This window comes from Falco cherrug, chromosome 16 (assembly GCF_023634085.1).
Source record: "Falco cherrug isolate bFalChe1 chromosome 16, bFalChe1.pri, whole genome shotgun sequence".
Taxonomy (NCBI): Eukaryota; Metazoa; Chordata; class Aves; order Falconiformes; family Falconidae; genus Falco; species Falco cherrug.
The window spans coordinates 5,042,211-5,064,483 of NC_073712.1; the positions used below are offsets into that span (position 1 = coordinate 5,042,211).

General features: G+C 55.0%; 1 protein-coding gene across 1 annotated transcript; it reads right to left on the bottom strand.

The window, feature by feature from the left end:
- Window positions 1-12,956: 12,956 nt before the first annotated feature.
- Window positions 12,957-19,236, bottom strand: LOC102057036 (green-sensitive opsin). The gene is made up of 5 exons (XM_027816631.2): window positions 18,655-19,236; window positions 16,656-16,824; window positions 14,949-15,114; window positions 14,593-14,832; window positions 12,957-14,392 (listed from the first exon to the last, which is right to left on the bottom strand). The coding sequence occupies exons 1-5, from the start codon at window positions 19,013-19,015 to the stop codon at window positions 14,261-14,263; spliced, it is 1,068 nt and encodes a 355-aa protein (XP_027672432.2). The 5' UTR covers window positions 19,016-19,236; the 3' UTR covers window positions 12,957-14,260.
- Window positions 19,237-22,273: the final 3,037 nt, after the last annotated feature.

Genomic DNA, 22,273 nt, shown 5'->3' on the forward strand with positions numbered 1-22,273 from the left:
GCTGCCTCCTGTCCCTGATCTCTGCAGGCAGCTGTAAACCCTGCCCAGGAGCGAGGAGGTGGTGAGGGGACACCAGGATGTCCCTGGGGACAATACCGGGCTCACTGCAGGATGGAGAGTTGGCCCAAGCTGGGAAATGGAGTGATTGCAGGAATTAATTAGGCAGGGCTGTCCCTTGGATGCAAGTCCCTGGGTGTGGATGCAATTATGCATCAGCCTTGATGATGCTCTCGCAGGGTCTGTTTATCCTTGAGGGCATTTGGAGGGAGCAGCAGCGCTGGGCTGGGGCATTGGTGTTGCTGTAGCACAAATGTGAAATAATCAAACTTGGCTACACCCGCTTTTTGCTAGCTAGATTTGCACTTGGTGTATGCAGCAATTCTGGAAACTTGCTTCTGGTTTGGGTACCAAATTGGGAGCTGAGGGTGATGAAACCCCGGCTCTCCGGCAAGGAGGGCTTGGAGCTTGCGGAGGCTCTTTCCACAGCTCACTTGTGCAGGAAAAATCCCTAAAGGCATCGCGGAGAAAGAGAAAATGAGAGTAATAAAAGCTTCAGGGAACAGTCGCCTCTGTTACCAAACTTCTTGCAAACACGAAACAACAAAGAAGTGAAACGCGGAGATAATTAAGGACATAATTGTACACACACAACTGCTTAATTAAGTTTTTCCTCTTTAAACCTGACAGAATCTGCTTACAAGGTGCGAGCGCGAGGGGAGGCTGCCCATATGCTGGGCCATCTGCACTGCAGGCGGGGGAGGCGAGCCAGCCCCATTGCCACAGCCCGGGGAGGAGGAGGAGGAGGAGAAGTAGAAGGCTGCCCGCTGGGGAAAAGAGCATCACAGCCCCGAATGTGGCCACATGCTGCTGTCGGCCCCACGCCTGTGCCTGCCCGGGGAGGGGGCCAGGACTGGCAGGTTGCCGTCTCTTTGTTGCTGCTGAAAAGCAGGGAGCCATCCCAGCTTTGAGGTCCTCTCCCTGTTCCACCCCGCAGCATCCTCCTTGGTGGGATGCGGGGGATGAGGACAGACAGACAGTGAAGATTAATAAGTGAAAGAAAAAGGGAGGGGGACACCTGACCCAAGCTCCTTGTTTCTGAGATTCAAATTAAAGTCATAACGCTGTTAGGAACACGATTCAGAGTTTATGAACATGTTATTTATATTGATTTATCCCCGCAGCCCTCAAGACTTCTTGAAAATAATTAGGGTTGACATTGCCAATGCTAGAGCTAAATGTTGGTATCACATAATGAAAACTGCACGCCTTGGCTCTGCCTGGCGAGCACGGCGTGTTAAAGCAAATACCAACATCTGCAGATCGCACCCTGCGCGGCTCCTAAACCAGACACTGCAGCTGCTGGTGGCACCCAGCCGGACACGTGGCCACGGGACAGGGCACCTGGAGACCCCCCCTTGTGGCTCCTGCTGCCCCCAGCCCCACTTGGCCGCAGGAACCACTTGTCTGAGGGGCTGTGGTAGCCCCATTGCCTCCATCCCAGCACCGGGATAGCCCTCCCCTCATTTCATCCCGCATCCCTGCTGGGATGTGCAGCCCAGCCCTTCCACCGACGCTGCGCTGCCTGGGCAAGCATCTCCACCAAGCATCACCCCTTTTTCTTTGGCATATAGTAGTTGGTTTTTTGTTTTTTTTTTTCCTTAGCACGGCTTATAGGAAGATAGGGCATGTGTGCCCGGACTAGGAAGGTGTGTTATGGACCAGCCTGGGGCTGGATACACGGCTCCAGATTTAGCGCACGTGGGCTCCCTGTTAGGGCAACATTTACTTGAGCTGCTGTGGAAGTGGCTCCCTGGAGACAGCCCATCTCCTCCAGCGATGGAGAGGGCCTGAGCTGTATCAGCTCTTTCCCCTAACGCAGAGGACACCCTCCGTTGAGCTGCTTCATTACTTTTATTAAAACCCCATCAATTTTCCAGCTCAGGGGTATCAGTTTCTCTCACCATCACTCTCAGCAACGGGTACCGTGCCACACCTCAGCCCCTATGGTGGGGACGCCGGCACGTGCTTTGTCCCCATGTTTGGGGCATTACATCTGACTGTCCACCCCCTCCCGGGCTGATGCCAGATGTGAGAAGTGAGCTTTGGGATCGCCGGGATGCCCACGCATGCAGGCAGCCCCACGGAGAGCAGGACATGGGAATGGAGGTTCCAGCCCGAGCTTCGCAAGGCAAAGCTGGCGGGATTGAGGGAGCAATTCAATTAGGCACTCGACCAAGCAAGGAGAAACGAGACGGGCTGTGACCGCACCAGTGTCGTGCTGGGAGAGGTGGAACAGGAGTGACGGGAAAGGGCAAGGCCTGGATCATGGGAATATGCATCTTTAGCGGCAATAAGCAGTAGCAGAGATGACAAGCTTGACAGCCCCTCCTGCCTCCAAAATCCAAGGAAAAGGTGTTGTGAAGCTGCCAGAAAGGGGCACAAGGAGGGCAGGGAGCAGGGAAAGCCCAGCTGGGGGGGAAGCAGGGGGAGGGAGGGGGCTGAGCCCCAGCTGGGGCGATTTGGGAATTAGCAGCAGGCAAGGCACACCTGGGGCTTTGTCCTTGATAAGGGGCTGGTTGCGCTATGGGGGGCTTTGCAGGGAGAGGAGCCGGTAAAGTCATGTGGAGACCTTGTGGCTGGTGGGCTGCCCCTTTTCTTTGGGGGGAGGGGCTGGTGGGATGCCCCTTTCCTTTGGGGGGGGGGGGGGTGCAGCTGGTGAGATGCCCCTTTCCTTTGCGGTAGGGGGGGGCTGGTGGGCTACCCCTTTCCTTTGGGGGGGGAGGAGGGGGGCTGGTGGGCTGCCCCTTTCCTTTGGGGGGGGAGGAGAGGGGCTGGTGGGCTGCCCCTTTCCTTTGGGGGGGGAGGAGAGGGGCTGGTGGGCTGCCCCTTTCCTTTGGGGGGGAGGAGGGGGGCTGGTGGGCTGCTCCTTGGGGCTTCGCTAGAGCCCACGTAGGACCCCTGGGGGAGACACCGGTGCTGGGCTTTGGCACCTGCCCCTTCTGCTGAGCCAAGGCTCTGCCCGCAGCCGGGGCTCAGCATTTTGGTGCAAGCTGAGCTTGGCTCCAGAAGCCGGCTTTAATGCCGTGCTTGGTGCCGTCCCTGCAAGCGGGGCTGTCGGCAGAGCCATTGCTCATCTCGCCCAGGTTAGCCGCGTCCCACACGCGCCTGCTCTTATCTGGCTGTTTATTGCTGTAAATTATTGAAGTCAAAAAGGCTGACTCAGCAACGGAGGCTGGAGGAAATTTTTACACATCTATCAAAGCGCCGAATCCCACTCCCGTCTGCGTTTATTGTGGGTTGTTTCACCTTGTGGTGGGCTCACCTCTGGGCTGAAACCGGTGCTGGCAGCTGCGTCAGTGACTTGTACCTCTTTGGGGCTGCCCCAGGTGGGGTAAAACTTGATCCACGGGGCCAGCCTTGCAGCAGGCAGCAGCTCGTGCTGTGCCTTGTTGGATGTGGGGTGGGATGGGGGGACCATGAGCATGGTTGAGCTGGGAAGCTGGAGTGGGGAGCTCGGTGGGGTGTTTCAGCTGCATGGGGAGAAGGGGTAAAATTTTGTGCTATTTCCACAAGAAGAGGGGAAACCTTTAGTCTGCGAGGGGGGTTCTATGCCTGAGACCCCTTGGATGGCTCCATTTTGGGGTGCTAGTGCCCCAAGACTGCTGAGAGCTCAGGCCTCGGTGTGCCCAGCACTTGGGGGAAATAAGTTATCTTGAGCCAGCTGCAAAAAAAAAAAAAAAAAAAAAAAAAAATTCCCTTGCTGTCCTGGGAAAAGTTGGCTTGTCCCAGCACCGCGGTGTCTGCCCTGTGCTGGTCCAATCCTGGCACTCACCCATGTGTTCCCATTGTGGATGTGACCTCCTCCAGGGATGCGATGGCTGAGTCTCCTGGGGGTCTGGGTGTGTGTGCATGTGTGTGTCCCAGGGCATGGAAAGTTTTGTTTGTGTGTCTGGTCCTCTTTAATTTATTGAAGTGGCGTGGGGACCTGCTAATGAAGTGTTGAAGATGGATCGTGGCCGGGTTGTGTTACACAGGGCTCATAGGATAGTTGATTACCCTGGGAAACTCGAATGCCATGAATACTTCATAAAGCAAAAGCCAACAGTAAATTATTCATTATCCATTTATCAGGGTCAGCTACGATAAACCCTCTGGGACAGGGGCTGAGCGTGGGCTCCCCTTCCCAGCCCTCAGCAGGCACGAGGCTGCTCATCTCCCTCACCAGTGTGGGGTCCATGGGGACAGGGACCCCACGGGGCTTCTCCGGGGAGGGATTCTGGGGGAAGCTGTTCCCTAAAGCATTGCTCCATTTGTTCAGTCATGCTAAGCCATGAAAAATTCAGCAAAGGGCTGGGAAGGGGGTTTGGAGACATGGGGGGTGGGGGGTGTCGATTGTCTCCCTGCAAGAGGGAGAGTGGGATGGGTCATCTGCAGCAAAGGGGACAGGCACTGTCCCCTCTGAACTTGAGTGCAAGGTGGCAGCGTGGCTGCTGCCGTGGGGGTACCCAGGGATGCCCCGCTCCAGGGATGAGGGGGAGGGAGGAGAGGCAGGCAAGGAGCCAAGCACCAGGCACAGAGGCATTTTAAACACACCTGGCTGGCTAATTGGCTTGACACAACCTAACCAGGGAGAAATTAAGATCCATCCTGAACTCTGCATGTGCTTAAGGAGAGGAACCTGGGGAAAATGAGCTGTGGCAGAAAACTCGGATCGTGGACCGGAGGGTCTGCAAACACCCGCTGGGTGCGGTGGCCTGCAGGGCTGGATGGTGTCTGAGCGGGGACCGAGCTGTCGCATCCCGGTTGCCGCAAGAAACAGGCTTTGCTGCCATCTACCTCTCCCGGGCTCCCCGGCACTGCTGTGGGGATGCTGTGTGTGCCGTGGGCTGCTGGTGGGGCTTGAGGCTGCCCTGCTGCTCTTGGGGGTCCCAAACATCCTGACCTGAGGCTGAAAAGGTGCGGGGAGGTTTGCAGGGGGCAGCGTTTTGGTTTCTCCTCTCCATCCCTCTGCTTCGGTCGTGGGGGCTCTGGCGCCGTGGTCTTCCTCCAGCATCAGCCCCAAGGTTAATCGCTCCACTCCAGCGCAGGGTGTCAGTGCCTCCCTGATCTCTGTGCCTCGGGGGGATTTCATGGGGGAGAAAGAGCAAGGGAGGGGGAAGATATCCCCTTGCCATCCTATTTCATCGAGTGCCTGCTGCCAGAGCGCTGTGTCTGTCCAGCACGGCCTCGTTGAGCACCAGGCTGTGCCAGGCATCTTTCGGGGCTGCTCTGCTCTGAGCATCAGCAGCAGCTGGAGTGAGATGTGGCTTTGCCAGAGCCTGGCTGGACCAGGCAGCCTGCCCTGCCTGCAGGCCCTGGGCACTCACCTCCCCCCTGCTTCCCTCCCTGCTCCCCATTTCATCAGGTTTTTTTTGGCACAGGCAGGGCAGCCTCTGCTGCACATCTGTGCTGCACATCTGGGTGCTGTATCCCCCTAAAAGCCCTGGCTAAGCCTGCGCCATGCTGTGCCTGATGCTGCTGGATGGAGATGCAGCAGCGATGGGATGTCCTGAGCCTTCCCGTCCCCTAGCCCTCTGCTGCTGCCTCTTAGCACTTCCTCAGCTCCAGTGGTACCCAGTTCAGTTTGTGCTGTTTCTAGTTCCGTGTTATCCCCTGAAATCTGTGCTCCTGCTGATGTTCTCTAGACCTGAAAGAATATTTAACCACCTGGTAAATTATTTATCCCTCTAAGGTTTCATGCACTTGGGGCAGCTAGCAGGCCTCTCTGAGAATTAACTAGAGCCATAAATCAAAGAGACATTTGAGAAATTTCCCATTGCTTGCACTGATGGCGGCCTGGCCCCTGAAATGCCACTTGCAGGTTGGGAGCCGGGCGCTGCCACTTGCTGCTATTACTTGTTTAGGAGCTTGTTAAATTTAGAAGTTAAATAGACTCCAGGAAACGGATAAGACATACCAAGTGCCGGTGACGGGGGAAATTGGGTGGCTGCCACCCCCTAATACTCCTTTTTAAGGTGGGTTTTTTCAAGCTCTGCAAAGCACTGCCATCAATCCACTTGTGAGGGTGAAGGCAGCTGAGGGTGGCTGGTGGGCTGCTGCAGGGTGCTGTGCTGTAAGGGATGGGGATGCTGCCCCCTTGGCAGGGCTGGATGCGGCTGTGCTGTTGGTGGGTGGGAGAGGGGGTGGTGGGGCTTCAGCAGCTCCCCTTGCATAAAGTGCAAGGATGCGCCTGATGCAGGGGGGCATAACATGACCCCCAAGGGGCTGTCAGTAATGCTGGACATGTTAAAAAAAAAAAAAAAAAAAATGGTTTTCACTTGTTGTCTAACAGACCGGCTAGGGTAGGGATGGGGCAAGGGCTCTGTCATCCCACTGGGATGCTCCAGCCGTTCGGGAAGGCTGCCTGTGCTTCCAAGGGGTCTAGTGGCCGACGTGCGGTGGCATTTGCCTTGTTTGACAAGTAAGCCTTGTTCTGGGGGTCCCTGGCAGCTGCAGAAAAGGGTTAGGAATAAAAGGAGGTACAGGGAGGAGACACCCAGCAAGGGGTCAGGCCGCCAGCCTCCTGGCTTGTCTTCACTTCTGCACTGGCACTGAGCTGAGGGTGGGAATTCAGGTGGTCTCAGCAGGGTGGTGCGTTTGGTTTTGCACGGGACATTTTCGGATGCTTGCTGCAGCAGCAGGCCAGCCAGGCTGGAGCAAGGCAGAAGCCCTGCACGGGCATCCCTGCAAAAGCTGTTCAGAAATGCAAGGCAGGGGACAAATCCTGGCCCTCGGGTGATGCTTTGCAGCATCATATGGAGTGAAATGTGTTTAGGAGATGACCCTGGGCAGGGCCTCTCGGTGAACAAGCTGTTGCGTGGTGCTGCTGTATCCTGGGCAGGGGGCTCTGGGCGGCGGAGATGCAGCGGTGCCTGCAGAGCTGTGCTGATGCCAAGCGACACCCGTGGGGGTCTCCACTGCAAGGATGCTCCCACCTTGCTGGAAGTCACCGATTGCCCTGTGCCCTGAGGTCTGCAGCTCGCTTTGCATAGCTTCTGTATTTGTATGGCTTTTTTGCATGCTTTATGTCATCTGAATGCTACCGATTGCACTGCAGATGAGTTGGGGGGCATCTCTCCTCTCCTGCTCCATGCCCCCAGCAGAAGGGAGATACGTGGAGCTGGGAGCTCGGGGCACCCTGGGTTTGCAGGAGGAGGCCGCTCAGCTGCAGTGCTGCCAAGAAACCATCCCCTGCCAGCCCAGCTGTGCCAGCGTGGGCTCTCCAGAGGCCCAGAGCTGGATGGAGCTGTTCTAACATGGGTGTGGGGTCCACACTTGTATCCCCTACCCCAACGATGCCTTTTCCTTTGGGTCCCCTGCTTTCTCCCCATGCCAGAAGCCTTCTGCAGGGGTGACAGACAGGTGTTTCACCTCTCCTGAAACATCATAGCTTTCTCTGCCATCAGCATTTTTCCAGCAGAAGCCACCTGCATCACTTTGGCTCCCAAGCAGAAAGAAGCTGCCTCAGGAGACAGCTTTCCCTGCTGACCACAGTGTGAATCACCTAGGTGATGGCTTTCCCTCCACCATCAAACCCTTCTGCTCCCCCTGTGCCATCCTGCAAGGTTTTAAGCATCATTTGTCCTTATTGCCTTCTTGCATTAAACCTCAGGCCCACCTCAAGGTGCTGGGACAAGCCCAGCTGCCCCTGTAGCACTGGGGTCCCCAGGGACTGTGGGAATCCCCCCAGTCTCCACCCCTCCTCCTTGGGACCAGGGAAGGGTATCCAAAGAGAGGACATGATCTGCTGCCATGCAGTCAGACAAACCCCAGCCCCACCTTCCCTAATAAATTAATTTGCCTGGCTCCCCGTGTGATGATGCAAAGCTGCAGCCAGACCCCAGAGAGAGGTTCCTCCCCTCCCGCGCTGCCTCCAGCCCTTTGCCACCATCCTGCTTCTGTCCTGCTCTTTATTCCCCATCCAAGTGAGAATTCCCGTTTATCACATCTGCCTGGCGGGCAGCAAGGCACCAAGCAAGAAGGAGCCCACAGTAGCCAGCGGGAAAGAGCTGGGAGAAAGCGCCAGGTAATAGAGGTATTTATTAAAGGAAGGAGAAAATTTATATGCTATTCCTGCTTTTTCAGCTCTCGGTTATCGCCAAGGGGAGAGGAGGAGTGGGCAGCTTGCGCAGGAAATAGCCAGAAGTCTCTTTTCTGCCCATTTGTCAGTCTGATGAACAAGAAAAATATAGGCGATCTCGATGAAGGAGAAATCGAGTCTGGAGGAGGCTGGCGCATGTCCCCCCGTGGCTGTTCACAGCCACCAGCAGCCTGACCCCCCTGGGGCTGGGGGCTTGTGCCACTGAGGGGACCCCAGGCTCCCACGGGAGCTGTGAGTGGGAGGGCAGGGGTGGGGAGGGGAGGCATGGGGGGAGGGGGAGAAGATGGGAGGAGGAAAGGGAGGCTGGAGGAGAGCCCTGAGAGCGGGATGGGGATGGTCTCAATGTCTGGAGCCATTGCTGCAGTCTGTGCCTCTCCCCTCAGCAAGGGCCCCCCTGCCTGTTAATTTATTTAAAGTGCTTGGCATCTACCAGAGAAGAGCACTAGGGAGTAAAAAAACCCACCAAGTATTAAGTGCTAATAATTCCCTACTTTTATTTGCAGTTATCCACCTACATGAAAGAGGCTGGGTTTTGCTGACACTTTCTTGCTGGGAATTGAATGCTGCCTGAATCATCCATCCAGGGCCATTTGTTCATAAAAGTAAGGAATTGCTGTTTGAATCTTTTTATTGCTGCTAATGTGACACAGGCAGCGGTGATGGATTCAAGGAGTCTGCACAGGCTGGGGGTGTCTGTGCTGGGAAGTGGCACAAATGTGGGTGCTCGTGCACCCTCCTGGGGGGGGCAAACACTGCCTGGGTCTCCCTGGGTTTAGCCTCATGGAGGGGTGGCTGTTGGGGCTGTGCAATGTACCCCTGGCACTGGCAGGGGAAATCTTGGTCTCTCCTAAGCTGTAACCCCCACAGCTTTTCCACTGAGGGACAGTTTCCTCCCATGGTACCAGGGTCTGTGCGCTCCGGAGAGGGGTTGGGGTGGGATTTGGACCCCCTAGCGCTGTGAGTGTGATGGCAGAGAGGGAAGGGGGGAATTTTTAATCTTAATCTTGTTGTTTCCAGAGCTGCTGGAGCAGCCGGACAAGGAGGTGTTTTTCCTTTGGCAGAGACAAATGGTCGGAGCCATACCCTTCGGCATCCTGGCTGCTGCTGCTGCACTCAGACATGATAAATACATCCCAGGAGAAACCCCAGAAAGCAATGTCCCAGCCTGAAGGGGATCAGCCCTGGGGCAGGATGAGTGCTGTACGGCACAGCACCAGGCCAGGGCTCCATCTCAAACCTTGCAGCCTTGCACCCCGCGCCCGTCTCAGTGTCTCGGTGCAGAATCTCAGTCTGTGCCCTGCAGCTTCAGGGGACTCGCACAGCCGCTGCAGGGCAAGGACCAGGGCACGGCCCCTTGCTGACATCTCCCTCCTCATCCCTGCGGATGTCTCCAAATTAGGGATGTCATTAACTGCAAGCTGCTTTTCCCCTGACTGCTGCTTGCACAAACGATAACTGATTTAAAATGAATTGAGCCAATTACTGCAGTTTTCCTAAAACAGATGATGGCAATACTCGGGTAAGGAGGAGCGATCCCAGCTGCAGTGGGGATAAGAATTAGACACTGAAATGCCCTTTGGGCCCACAGTTCCAGCTGTCTGGGCTTCCTGGCTGGCTGGCTGCTTTCCTCAATTGCATGTGAATTTAGGTGGTAGCAGCTAGGGGCTGCTGAGCAACCTCAGGCCAGTGGTGCTGGAGAAGGTGCTGGTACCTGCTCTGTGTGCAATTATCTGCTATGAATGAGTGATGCTGGAATGATCTTTGCTGATGGCAAGCAAGAAGTGGCTGAAAATACCAATGTATTTATGGGAAAGTGGAAAGAAAACTCCTGAATGTGTTTTTGTTGGGTTGTGTTGTGGGGTTTTGTTTGTTTGTTTGTTTTTTCCCAAAGGTAAGACCTTGGGGCTGGGTTTGGGCATCTCCCAGTTCCTTAGAGCTAGCGCAGGTGGGGGAAGGTGTAGGTTGCCCAAGGGCTCTGGAAGGGTAGCTTTATTATTGAACTTATTTAACTTTATTACTTAACCCAAGTTATTTAATTGAATGGTTATTTCATAGGTATGCCAAGCTGGCCCGCTATGCCCAGATACAATCCATACACGAAGTTCATAAAATTTTAAAAAACAAGTAATTGTCACTGGATGCCTTGTCCTTGTAATATGAGGAGCTTTAGTGAAAAGGAAAGATAATGAAGGTGGATTAAAGCTTAACTGTGTGAAAATGAGCTGAGGGATCTTGAAATTGGGTTCCCATGTGTCTGCCTTTCCAAATTATGGGAAATATTGATTTACTTGCACCAGCAGTGGTGACAGCACACCACGATCCTGGCAGAGAGGGTGAGGAGCGACACATGTGGCACTGGCTTTCTGGGATGGGGACAGGTCGAATCCTGCGCAGCCCCTCAGCTTGCCGCAGGGACCTGGGCCATGCAGACACTGCAGGCTGAGCTGAGGAAGAGGCTGGGCATGCCTTCCTCACACCAGGGGTGGCAAGCAGCTGGTGCCCAGCCTCTGCCTCGCTGAGGATGGGGAGACCCAGCTCAAGCTCTTCCCTTGCCCATCGTACTCCCCAGTTTGGCTGCAGCCCCCAGCCCTGGGCTTCCCTCTGCTGGGAGATGCCCCTGGACAGGATAATCCCCTTTGCAGCCCGCACAAAAGCCTTTAGAACTGAGATTAGATGAGCTGTTGCAAAATCAGTTAGTGATAAATGCCTAGGTACACGTGTATAAAACAATCTGAAACACTGGGTCAGGAATCTGGGCTCCTGCTGCTTCCCTCTTAATCTCCTATTAAGTGATATATCTTCTGATTGCTTTTGTCAGCGCTCTAAATTTAATAACTGAACTAACCATCTTCTCCTATTGTTCGCATATAAATAAGTGTTGGATCGATAAAGAACATCTTTAAAAGCCCCTGGATTTGAAAAATGAGGGGAACATGGCCTGGCAGGCAGTTGCAAGAAAATTATGACTTCATATCTCCAAAAACCAGTGTTTAAAACAAGGGGGGGGGGGGGGGGGGGGATATGACAAAGAAGAAAAACCCTTCAAGGAGATGCTTTCTGCTAGAGAAAGGTTGGATCAGTGAGGGCTGGGTGAGGTTTTAGCTTTTGGCTGCAGGTTGCCTGGTTGCTGCACTCCTCCCCTACCCCTATGGTTTTGGAGAAACCAAGTGCTGCAACTTGGATGTTTTAATTTTTTTGTAGGGATTTTTTCAAGGATTGGTGAGCTGCTGCTGCGGGACCCCCTCTGAGGGGTGGAGAGGGGCTGAAGGCAGAAGCAGGGAGTTGCTCTCTTGGGGTGGGTTTATTTTATTCCCACCTGCAGCCTCTACTCCAAATAAAGCAGCTTCTCCTTTGCATCGTGGATGACTTGGAGCTGCACCTCCAAGAGCATCAGCAGCCACGCTCAGGACACGGTGGGCACGCAGCCTGTCCAGGCAGCATCCACCTGGAGAGGGCTTCTTGCAGCGGGGTAGACGCATCAAGGAGGTAAAACTATTCTGCTGGAGACAATTCCCTTTGCAAAACATCCCCGGGGCTGCAGGGGCAAGCCAGGTGCCCGTAACCTCCACTGGCTTTGCAAACAGATGATTTTGCTCATCTGCCACGGTGTCATGGGCAGTGACACATCTGGCGCAGCAGTGAGCACGAGTGGGGTGGCCAGAAGGCATCACTGCTGGCGCTGCTGCCAGTATCTGCGGCTGCCCAGCGTGCCGCAGCACCGTGGGGCCGGGGTGCTCTGCTCCATCCCTCTCACACCCGTGGGAAATTCAGCTGCAAAGCCCCGAGGTGGTCCTCAGCTTGCCAGAGCTCCCTGTTAGGGGTCACGGGGTGTTATCTCCCTCCAGGGTCTGCTACATCGTTGTGAATTCTCCCAGCAGCGCTGCACGGCAACAAAAGGCGAGCAGCCCTCAACTATAACTGCAGCATTTAAAAAAAAAAAAAAAAAAGTGTGTGGGATTACACAGCCAGGCACCGTGCTCGGATTGGGACGTGTGGTTATGGAGGGTTGTGTTCCCGTAATTTATTGCCCTCCAAAGTCTAGGGGGTGAGATAAGCGATGCCGAGGAGGGCTCCTTGGCGCGTGGTGCGTTCAATCACTCGCTATAAAAGCGCCCCGGTGCCTCCGCTCCTCTGCTTCTCCCTCGCTTCAAAGAACAAAAGGAAATGGCCTTGTTGCTTTGTAGGCGAGGAAAAGGAGGCTCCCGAGACCAGGCCGGGGAGTGGGCCATGAATTATTCAGTGCAGCTGCTGGTGCAGGAGTGGTGCTGAGACCTGCTCCTGTGGTGACCACAGCCAGGACCCCAGGGTTTGGATGGATGCGGGTGCAGTCTTGGTGGGTGCTGAGGCAGGAGGGTGCCTGGAGAGCTGGGGCTGGGGGCAGCATCCTGCCCCCCTCCCCAGGATGGTTCGGGGAAAGGTGGTTTCTATTCCTGCGTTTCCATCCCGGGATGAGCCTTGGGTTTCCCACCATTTTTGGTTGCTTTGGACCAAAAAAGGAGGAAAAATGCCTGACAGGGGGCATGGGCTGAGTGGGGAGGGTGGTGGGGCGAGATCCCAGGGAATGCGCTCGGGATCACTCTCCAGCCAGCTCAGTAACAAATTCACTGACACAGGGAACAATTTTTCCCTGACTCTGCCAATTCCTTAACGATGCTGACTCAAAGGGCCTCGCGGGGAGGGGAACTTGAACTCTGCAAAAAGCTCTCTGCTGAATCTTTATTTAAGGCTACGTGGGGGATACTTAAATATTGAAGGACAAAAAAAATGATGGCTGGGGGTAGGCTGGGCAGCAAGGGCCGTGGTACAAGCTGTGACACCGGCTGCCCTGTGCCTTGTCTGTGTGTCGGTTTGCCTCTAAAACCCTTCGGTGCTCCGGCTAATGGGGCTGTCACCTTGCTGGGGATTGTCACTGCTCTCCCCTCTGTGATCCAGGCTGGTTTAATGCACGTATCCCCCTTCCCATGGCTTTGGGGACAGCTTTGGGCTTGTGCCTCCGACAGCAGCATCGAGTTGGCTCAGCTGGACACCAGCACCTTGTCAGCGCAGCCCAATACAAAGGACAAGGACTGAGCGTCTGTATATTTTTTTCTCTGCTGCTTCTGTTTATTTCTTATTTTTTAATGCCTGCTTCTTGACTGTAGAAGTCCTTGTGCTGACACGGTATTATTTATTTATAAAATATGTACAGGAAAGCGCTCGGGTACCAGTCCCACCCTCCAAGGTTGGCCGTACGTGTCCAGCTGGCAGGAGCAGACGTGAAAGACAGTTTCTCTGTCTTGGAGTAGGGAGGAGGAGGAGAAAGGAAAGGGCTGAGAAAAATAGAGACTTCAAAGTATGTGAGCAAATATTTACAGGTTCCAAGACAAAAAAAATATATCTACAGTGTTGTCTTGGGGATACAGGGAGTCAGGCTTGAAGCGAAGCCTGCTCACAGCTCCATTTGTTATATTGATTTATAAAGACTACGGGTATTGATTTCCATCGGCTGTGCCGGCACTGGGGTGCGCAGCTCCAGCGAGCCCCAGGCTCGGGCGCTGGTGAGGGGCAGCCGGGACCACTCCAGCCACGGGTTCCTGCTTCTGGGCTTTTTGCAATGGTGCTTTGTCAGGATGCTTAGGTTTTTTCCAAATGAGGGCCGAATGCTTCTGCAACACTCCCTTGAGCGCCAGGGAAAGGGGATGCTAGCAGGGAGCGCGTTTCAGGGCAGCGGGGAGGAAAATATTGCAGTTTGGGGTTTTCGACTGGCCACTGCTGTTTTAACATGATGTGAACAAAGCAGGGGGGTTTGCTGGTGCTTGGGGTGGGTAGGGACAGTCCCCAAAATCTGACCAGCTCCTGGGAGCTGGGGGATGGACCTGGGCTCCCCTGCAAGGGGCTGCGTCAGTGTGGAAGGGCTCAGTGTGCCCTGTCTGCACCAGTGGGTGTGGGGATGTCCCAGCGACATGCCTGGGGCCCTGTGCATGGTGGGGAAGCTACCGCAGTATGTGCACAGCTAACTTCTCGTGCTGGGGAGGTGTTGGTGCGCAAGGGAGTGACTGTGTGGAATGAGACTGTAGGTGTGTGGGTGTCTGCCTCGGTCCCCGAGCTCAGGGGGATACCCCAGTTCAAACTGTCCATGGTCTATGCAGGTGATACTTGGCTGGAGGAGACAGAGGAGACCTCGGTCTTGCTCTGGGATACGGTGGAGGAGACGTCTTCATCCCCAAAGGGGTTCTTGCCACAGCAGATTGTGGTGATCATGCAGTTACGGAACTGAAGAGGGGAGAGAAATGGAGAACAATGGCATCGGGGGCCAGCAGGGATGTGCTGAGACCCCAACGGCCCTGAGCTTGCTGCTCCCCTCCAGGCTGAGATTCATCCTCTTCTGGGAGACAGCAAGGTGCCTGCAGTGGCCCCAGATGTGCTGGGGAGCCAAGGGAGAGGCTCACCCTGCGCAACACGGGGCATCTCACCTGTTTGTTCATGAGGACGTAGATGATGGGGTTGTAGAGAGAGGAGCTCTTGGAGAAGAAGGCAGGCACTGACATGAGCGTGGCGGTGAAGTCTGCTCCCTTGTTGGTGAAGATCCAGAATGCCACCACGGCGTAGGGTGTCCAGGCCAGCATAAACCCCAGCACCATGAGGATCACCATCCGTGTCACCTCCTTCTCGGCCTTCTGTGTCGTGGCTGATTCCTGCTGCTGGGCAGCTGCCTGCAAACAGGGGGGTGGTGAGGGGCACCCCGCAGCTTTCCACCCTTGGACCACCTCCCCTTTCCTGCCCGAGCTGCCCACCCGGTCGGTGCCCATTCATCCCCTCCCAAAGTTACCTCTCGGACTTTGCAAATGAGGCGCCCGTAGGAGAAGAAAATGACGATGACCGGGATGATGAAGTGGATGACAAACATGTAGAGGACGTAGGACTCGTTGTGGTAATCAGGGTTGTGGGTGTAGTAGTCGGGGCCGCAGGAACACTGCATCCCCTCCGGCATGTATCTGCCAGTGAGAAAGGTTAGGATCTTCAGCAGGACCTTCCCTGGGGGCAACAGGAGGGGCTCAACCTGGGGACCGAATTTCTCGGGGATGGGGGATGCTTGAAGAGCAGCATGTGTGTTTTGGGTGAGCTTGTCCCTGGGCTCTCCCCTGTGCCCCGTGCACCCAGCCTCGCTGGCTCTGCCGCGCACGGCTCCTTTGGGGCCAGCACGAGCCATGCCGACGTGTTGCCCTTGGGCACGTAGCATCAGTTTGTTGTGATGCTCTCTCCCTCCCACGGGGAACGGGCTATTTATTTCCTTCCTACGTGGCTGAGCACTTGCCTGCCAGGAGCCACCTGCTCTCCCTCTGCCGATGGAGGGATGCCGAGCGGGGATGAGTTGCCAGCTTGGTGGGTCCAAGTTCTTGAGGGCTTTGTCCCTGCTGCTGCACAGGGTGGAGGGATGCGCAGCCTGGGTTTGGAGGGGCCCTGGCTCAAAGGGATGCAGCGCAGGTCTGCTTCGGAGCCAAGGACCGGCTGCCTGGGCAGGGATCCCAGCTCAAGGCTGGAGAGGGACCATCTGGCTATGCCTCATTGCAGGTGGACACTGAAGGGACTTTGCTGCCCCCAAGCCACCTCCTGCATGTGCTCGAAGGGCTGGTAGGGCCTTGCTATAACCCCACAGGGCAGCTCTGCAGGGGGGGGTGTCAGGAGGGGCTGGAGCTGCAGCATTAGTGAGATCACCTCCATCTCCTCAGCTCCTCCCTTATGCTCCGGGTGGCCTTTGGCTGCTGCATCAGCTCCTGGCTGGGGATGTGGGTGCACGTGAGAGCCAGACGTGGGCTTCAGCTGCCTGGAGGACACACTCGCTGGAGCCTAGTGAGCAGCATGTGGCTCAAACAGCCAGCGTTGCCTCTGTTTCACCCCCAAATCCTGAGTCTTTGCTCTCTCATCCCTCAGGCCCTGCCCCTCGCCCCACACAGAGGTGAGTGGCAGCGTGTGGCTGCACGGTACTCCTCAGGGGTTATGGGGCTGGAGTAGGGACAGGGACTGAGGGGTTGCTGTGCCTGAGCCACGCGTTTGCCGGGGGGAGCTGAAATGTGCTGTGGTGCCAGAAGCAGGACAGACAGGCTCACGGGGAGAGTGGGGCTGTGCTGGGAAAGGTGCTGCAGGGCTCCCAGAAGCAATGCTGGGGTGGAAGCACATCAGCACGGCGTTTCACCTCCCCTGAGCAGCCTTGCCTGCTGGTCTGGTTGTCCAAATGCTCTTTATGGTCTGCAGAGAGAGATGGGCTCTTTGCAGCATGGGTGAGACAAGTTGTGCCCATCGAAGTGTCTCTTTCTCAGCAGAACGTGCAGGGAGCACGAAGGGCAACTGCAGCTGGAGGTGCTGAGCCTCTGGCTGCCTGTGGTTAGGGGACACCAAGACTGACAGCTGAGGTCCCATTCCTGTTCTGACTTGCCCCATTGTCCCTCTCAGCTGGAGCCTGGGGGAATTTCATGTCCTGTCCCACCGGGGTGCTTGTCCAGCAGCTGGGGCTGCCGCTGAGCATCCTTGGACTCACCTGGACCAGCCAAAGAGGGGTGGAGCGGCACAGGAGAAGGCCATTACCCAGGTAAAAGCGATGCCCATCATGGCATGGCTTGCAGAGAAGCGAAAGTTCCCCATGGGCTTGCAGACCACGATGTAGCGCTCGATCGCCAAGACAACCAGGGACCACAGGGCAACTTGGCCTGAGGGAGGGAGAGAAAAAGAGAGCGTATGGTGGTGGTAAGAGCTCCTCTGGGTTTGGCCTTCCCTTCGTGGTCTTGTGGTTGCAGCGAAGAGCAGAGGGAGCTGAGGAGATGGGGATCGGTGAGGGATAACCAGCATCCTACTCAATAACTGAAAATCTCCCGGCTGGAATGTGCAAAAGGTCTGGGAGCTGAGGGGAGTGTCTGTGCCGCAGTGGGATGCTGGTGATGGAGGAGGGGAGCATCACGGGTTTTTGTAAATAATTTAAAAATCAAGGGGGGTGAATTCCACCTCGGCGTGAGGAAGCACAATTTCCGACAAAGATGCCAGATGCGTCCAAACCTGTTGATGCCTTTAAATGTGTATTTCATGAGTCTTCCGCCAGGGCTGGATCCAGGGGGAGGCGTGTGGGGGAGGCAGTGTGGGTGGGCATGCGTGCACATGTATTTATAAGGGATAATTAAACTTCAGGGGATTGGGAGCGTTTAGTCGGTGCTGTAAGCCTGCTAATGCCCCCAGCTGTGATAATCTGCTGATAACTACACCCTGTGCTAGGATTCGCTGGAGACCCGCTGCTCACACGGTGACTGCTTCCCATCAAACTTTCTTCCCTGCAAACAGGAGCCTCCTTGTTCTTTACTAGATACAAACATTGGAAGGGCAAATAATGCTGCCTGAAAGCCCACCGGCTCACTCAAGCAGAAATGGTGCAGTCTCATATGATCTTCAAGACCCCAAGACCAAGCCCGTCCTTGGCTTGGATCAGGACATTTAGTTCTCCTTTTCCTTGGCAGAATTATTTTTTTTTCTTTTTTATTTTCCCCCAGATCAGCGTCATTGCAGGAAATTGCCCCATTTAAGGGGAAAAATAGGGACATCCTTGTGGTGGTTATGGATCTCTACAACAAGGATTAACAGTTGTCAGATCCATCACGAGGTGTCGTGTGGGCCCGGCTGGCTGCGTGGGCATGGGGTGCAAAATGAATTTTCCCTGTTTCACATGGGGGCTTTCTGCAGGGTGAAGCGTTAGTGGCTCCCGTGTCCCTGAGAAATGAAATAAGGAAGCGCCCAAGGGCACCCAAATCAGGTGCAACTGGGACAGAGCTGAGAAATTGCTGCAAAGTGCGGGCCTGGTTACCCCAGCTCTGTGCAACCCCGAATCTTCCTTCCCCTCCATGCTGCTGCTCTTCTCTTCTCCTTAGGAGCTGCTGCGTCTTCCCTTTGCCCCTAGGGAAGCTTCTCCTTATCTTGAACTCATCCTCTCCACGCCTGTACCTCTTCTATGGGGTCCCTCTCCTGAGTGGTCTCTCTCCCGAGGGATATCTCTTCCCCCTTTAAACCCCTCTCAATGCTTCACCTTTTCCCAGAAAGGGAAGCCTTTTGGCAAAGACGTTTGGCCTTAATTCAGGGACACGATGTGGTCATCCCCAGCAGGTCTCTGATAGCCCCGCAACCTTGGCGTGAGACCCCCTGAACACACGCTGACCAGTGCGGCCAGATGACCCCAGTTCTGATCCTGCAAACAAGGATCTCTCCCTGGGGGTTCAGTTCCTTGCAGCAGCCCAGCTAGCCATGAGATGGATGCTTCTTGGTATCAAGACCCAACTTGCATAAATTTCTGGGTTTATCCCTGTCTTTAAGCGGCAGGGAAGCAGCACCTTGCATGGCGAGCTCTGCCTCATGCAACGAGCCGAGACGCGGCAGCAGTGTGCGAGATGGGTGAGATGCTCTGCGCATCGCAGTTGTCCTGCTGGCATGATGAAGGGAAGGAACTGGGCTCCCAGAGCCTTGAAGAAGCATGGCCCAAGCTCCCACCCTGCAGCCCTTACCTCCCAGCGTGGCGAAGAAGCCCTCCACGGCACAGCCAATGGGGCCGAAGACGAAGTAGCCGTTCCAGGCAGTGTAGAAGGTGACGGTGAAGCCAAAACAAGCCATGAAGAGGTCAGCCACCGCCAAGTTGACCAAGATGTAGTTGAGTGGCTGCCGGAGCTTCTTGTGTTTGAAGGTGACCAGGAGGGTGAGGAGGTTGATGGGCAAACCCGTGGAGATGAGGAAGAAGATGTAGCAACACACGATGCGGTATTTCCAGGGCTCGGCTAGGTAGTACTGGGGGTACTCAAAGGGGCTTCGCACCACCCCTGTCTTGTTGGACATAGGCACATAAAAATTGATACCTTCCGTCCCGTTCATCCTGCCGAGGTTACGGCAGTTGCTTTGCTTTTAAAAGTTTGTTAAAAATCAAATGCTTTGGTTTCGTAATGAGTTTTGCTTTAACCCCAAATTAAAAAATAAATAAATAAATAAAGGAAAGCCCCCGCCCCCCAATGTGGAAAAATTCCCGCCCCCCAATCCAAAAAATAAATTAAGAATGGTAAATCCCGAGGGGACAGGAGGTGGTGCGCTACCCCTGCTCCGTGTCGAGGGCTGGTGGTGCCCGCGTGCCAGGGAGGTTTTATACCCCTCGGCCTCCTCGAGGGAGCGCGGGGGGAGGCTGGATTAGGGGCTCGGCTAACTTTGTATGACAAGGGCAACGGGATTGAGAAGGGTTGATGGTTTAAGCACCCTCTAAGCAGCCAGTTGGCCCCAAAACCTGCATTAAAGCGTATTAATTGCCATTAAGCGTTTAATATTGTTTAAAGAGTTGGGAGGAGGAAGGGATGGGGTGGGGAGCCCTTTGGAAGAGGGGCAAAGGTAGGAGGAGCAGCGGTGACTTGGGAAGCGACTGCTTTGGGCGATTGATGGGGAAATGGGTCAGTGCTTGTGTCCACTGTGGGTCATAGCCTTTGGGGTGTCCCTGGGTGGCTGAAGGACTCCATGGGAGTATTTGGGAACTGGGGAGTGCCCAGCTCTGCCCCACTGACCTTGGGGAGGTCACTGGGGGAAGACTGGATGGAGCTCTGCAGGTCTGAGCCGTTGGCTCAGCTCTGGCTGTTTGGCTGCTCTGTGCTGTGGGTGCCTGATTCAGCGTGGGTGCTGCCTGGTAGGGGTACAGGTCCTGGTCAGAGCAAAACTGGGCTCTGCTGATATGGCCAAGGGTCACTTCTGAGCACGGAGGAGGGCAAAAGCAAGAGGGGAAACTGCTTCCCATCCTGAAGGCTGCAGTCTTGGTCCACGTGGCATTTTGGGGGCAGATCTCTTGGCTGTATGACTCCCTGAATTGTGCACCCTGGTTGTGCTACAGTGCAAAGGGCTGAATTTCCTCCTCTCTGGGCTGAAGGATTTACATTATTCACCTGATCCTCCAGGGATCAACGGAAGGATAGGAGAGGGTAGGGATCAGGGATGAACGCTGCATGATCAGCCCTGCAGGTCCCTGTCTCCCAGGGAGCTCCTCGTGAGCGTTTCCCACCAGAGCCTCCTCCCCATCCCAGCAAGTTTGACACCCATCTGGGTTGCAGCTTGGTGAGGATTGGTGGGGTTTAGGGAAGGTCCTTAGCCACAGCTCTAAAAACCAGACTGACCAAGTGTCACTACTTGCTGGAGAAGCAGTGCCTGGATGCCCAGGAGGAGGGAAGTTAAAGTCTTAACAACGCTGACACCCTGAATTCCCTCCAGAGATAGGGCAGAGGGACCAGCACCAGCCTGGGAGCCACACTGGGAGAGCAAGCAGGATGGAAAGAAGCTTCTCCCAGTCCCCAGCACTCAGTATGGGGTGTGGGATTCCCATCCCAGCACACACGAGACTGTGAAACCCTTCTCAGCGAGGTCGGTGCCAGCTTGGAGCACCAATGCTCCATCTCATCCAAGCTCTTTCCCCACTTCTTCCTTCTGGGTCATGGGTGCTCCTTCTCCAGAAGACCTGCCTAAGGCGCCTTAGTGGAGCTCTTCCATTAATCTCTGACATCTGGTGGCGTTAATGGCCCTGATCTGTTAATGCGGTAAGCCGTTAGCCTCCTTCTCACTGCTGCCCTCCACCAAGACAAGGTGGATGGAAAAAGTCAACACTGTTTTGCTGGATGAGATGAGGTCTTCTGCAAGACTGGAGTGTCTCAGAGCTACAGGACCGGAGCGGAAGGCTAAGGGGTGTGGATGGGATGAATGATGTCCTAATCGCCAACCCGTTGATCCATCTGCAGAGATCCAAGAGGAGCAGAACTAGGACACGGTGAGAATAAGTGGGTCACATCAGCCTCAGGTGCCCTGGGATGAGGACTCCCTACGGGATCTCTGTGCCTCTCAGAAGTATCTCGCTGCATGTCCTGTGAAACCACTGGTTGTGAAATCCCCAGTCTAGGTCCTCCTTGAAGGGAAGAGCTTCTTGTGGAGAAGCCCCATGGTAACACTTTCCCTGGAGGTACTTCATGCCTCTCCTGGCCATAGTCAGGCTTCTGGATGTACAAAAGTTGAGCACATTTTTGCTGAATTAGTTGAATGTTAAAGGAGAACCCAGAAAAGCTAACGCACGTAAGCAGACGTGCACCTCAATTCCAGTGTGTCCCTCCCAACTTTCATGGTGGAAAGCAACTCTTTTCAGCTAAAAGATTTCACTATGATGGTCCACCTCCAAAAGGCTTGGACCTGGCTGTCAGTGCCAGCAGCGCCTGAAAGCTTTGGTGTTTCTCCAGGGTTTTGTATGTGAACATTGTTATCTCATGGGAAAGTTAATTTTCATCTCCCAGAAAGTAATGTTCACCTCCCACCTCTGTGAGACTTTCTGCCACATCTTTGTGGTGTCCTGTCTTCTCCTAAAGAGTAAAGAGCTCTACAAATGAGGCACAGCTATGAAGAGGAGAGGTGAAACGACCGTCTGTTTTGGCTGGTGGGGGAAAGGCTCAGCAGTATTTTTGGCACAGAGATTTTTTTCCTTTATCAAAGGACCTTCTCCACTCATTTTTCCAGCTAAGGTGTGGCGTGGATTTGGCTCCGTGTGTGGTACCCAGGAATTTTTCATACAGAGGACTGCCAACAACTGGACCATGAGGACTTTCACCTGACCTTCAACTAGCTTAGGACTGGGACCCTTCCCCTTTTTTTTGGAGCTGAATATGGAGCAGGTAAGCCCATGTCACCTCTGCCACGCTACCAGGGGGCTGCCCCTTCCCGGCATTCCTCCCCCAGGAGCTGAAGCCGGTGTTTTGGGCGATACCCGGAGGCCGGTGGATTTAGAGCTCTCCGCAGGTCAGTGATAGCCGGAGCAATGCCGGAGGCCTCGAATAAACTCAGTGCAGGAAAATGACACCAGAGAGGATAGCTGGTTCCTCCAGGACGTGTCCTGAATGCAACCTCGGTTCCCTCTGCGTCTCTGTCACAGAAATGGAAAGTGATGGCTTTAATTTGGCGTCTCTTAGCAGGGGAACTTTATGGGCTGTCTCCCAAAGAGCTCTCAGTTGTTTTCTATGCTGGCTCTACGACAAAGGCGGCAATAGAAAAATTCAGGCCCCGTTTAATGTGAGAGGAGAGGCTTGCTCTCTTTGTGCCTGTCCTTACGAAAAGGAAGGGTTTTCTTCC

Bases quoted from the DNA above. Each gene is read 5' to 3' on its own strand.
- LOC102057036 (XM_027816631.2), bottom strand. From the start codon at position 19,015: ATGAACGGGACGGAAGGTATCAATTTTTATGTGCCTATGTCCAACAAG. The intron at 15,115-16,655 runs GTGAGTCCAAGG...TCTCACTGGCAG, and splicing joins CCCCTCTTTGGCTGGTCCAG to ATACATGCCGGAGGGGATGC. The intron at 14,833-14,948 runs GTAACTTTGGGA...CCCTGTTTGCAG, and splicing joins TCATTTGCAAAGTCCGAGAG to GCAGCTGCCCAGCAGCAGGA.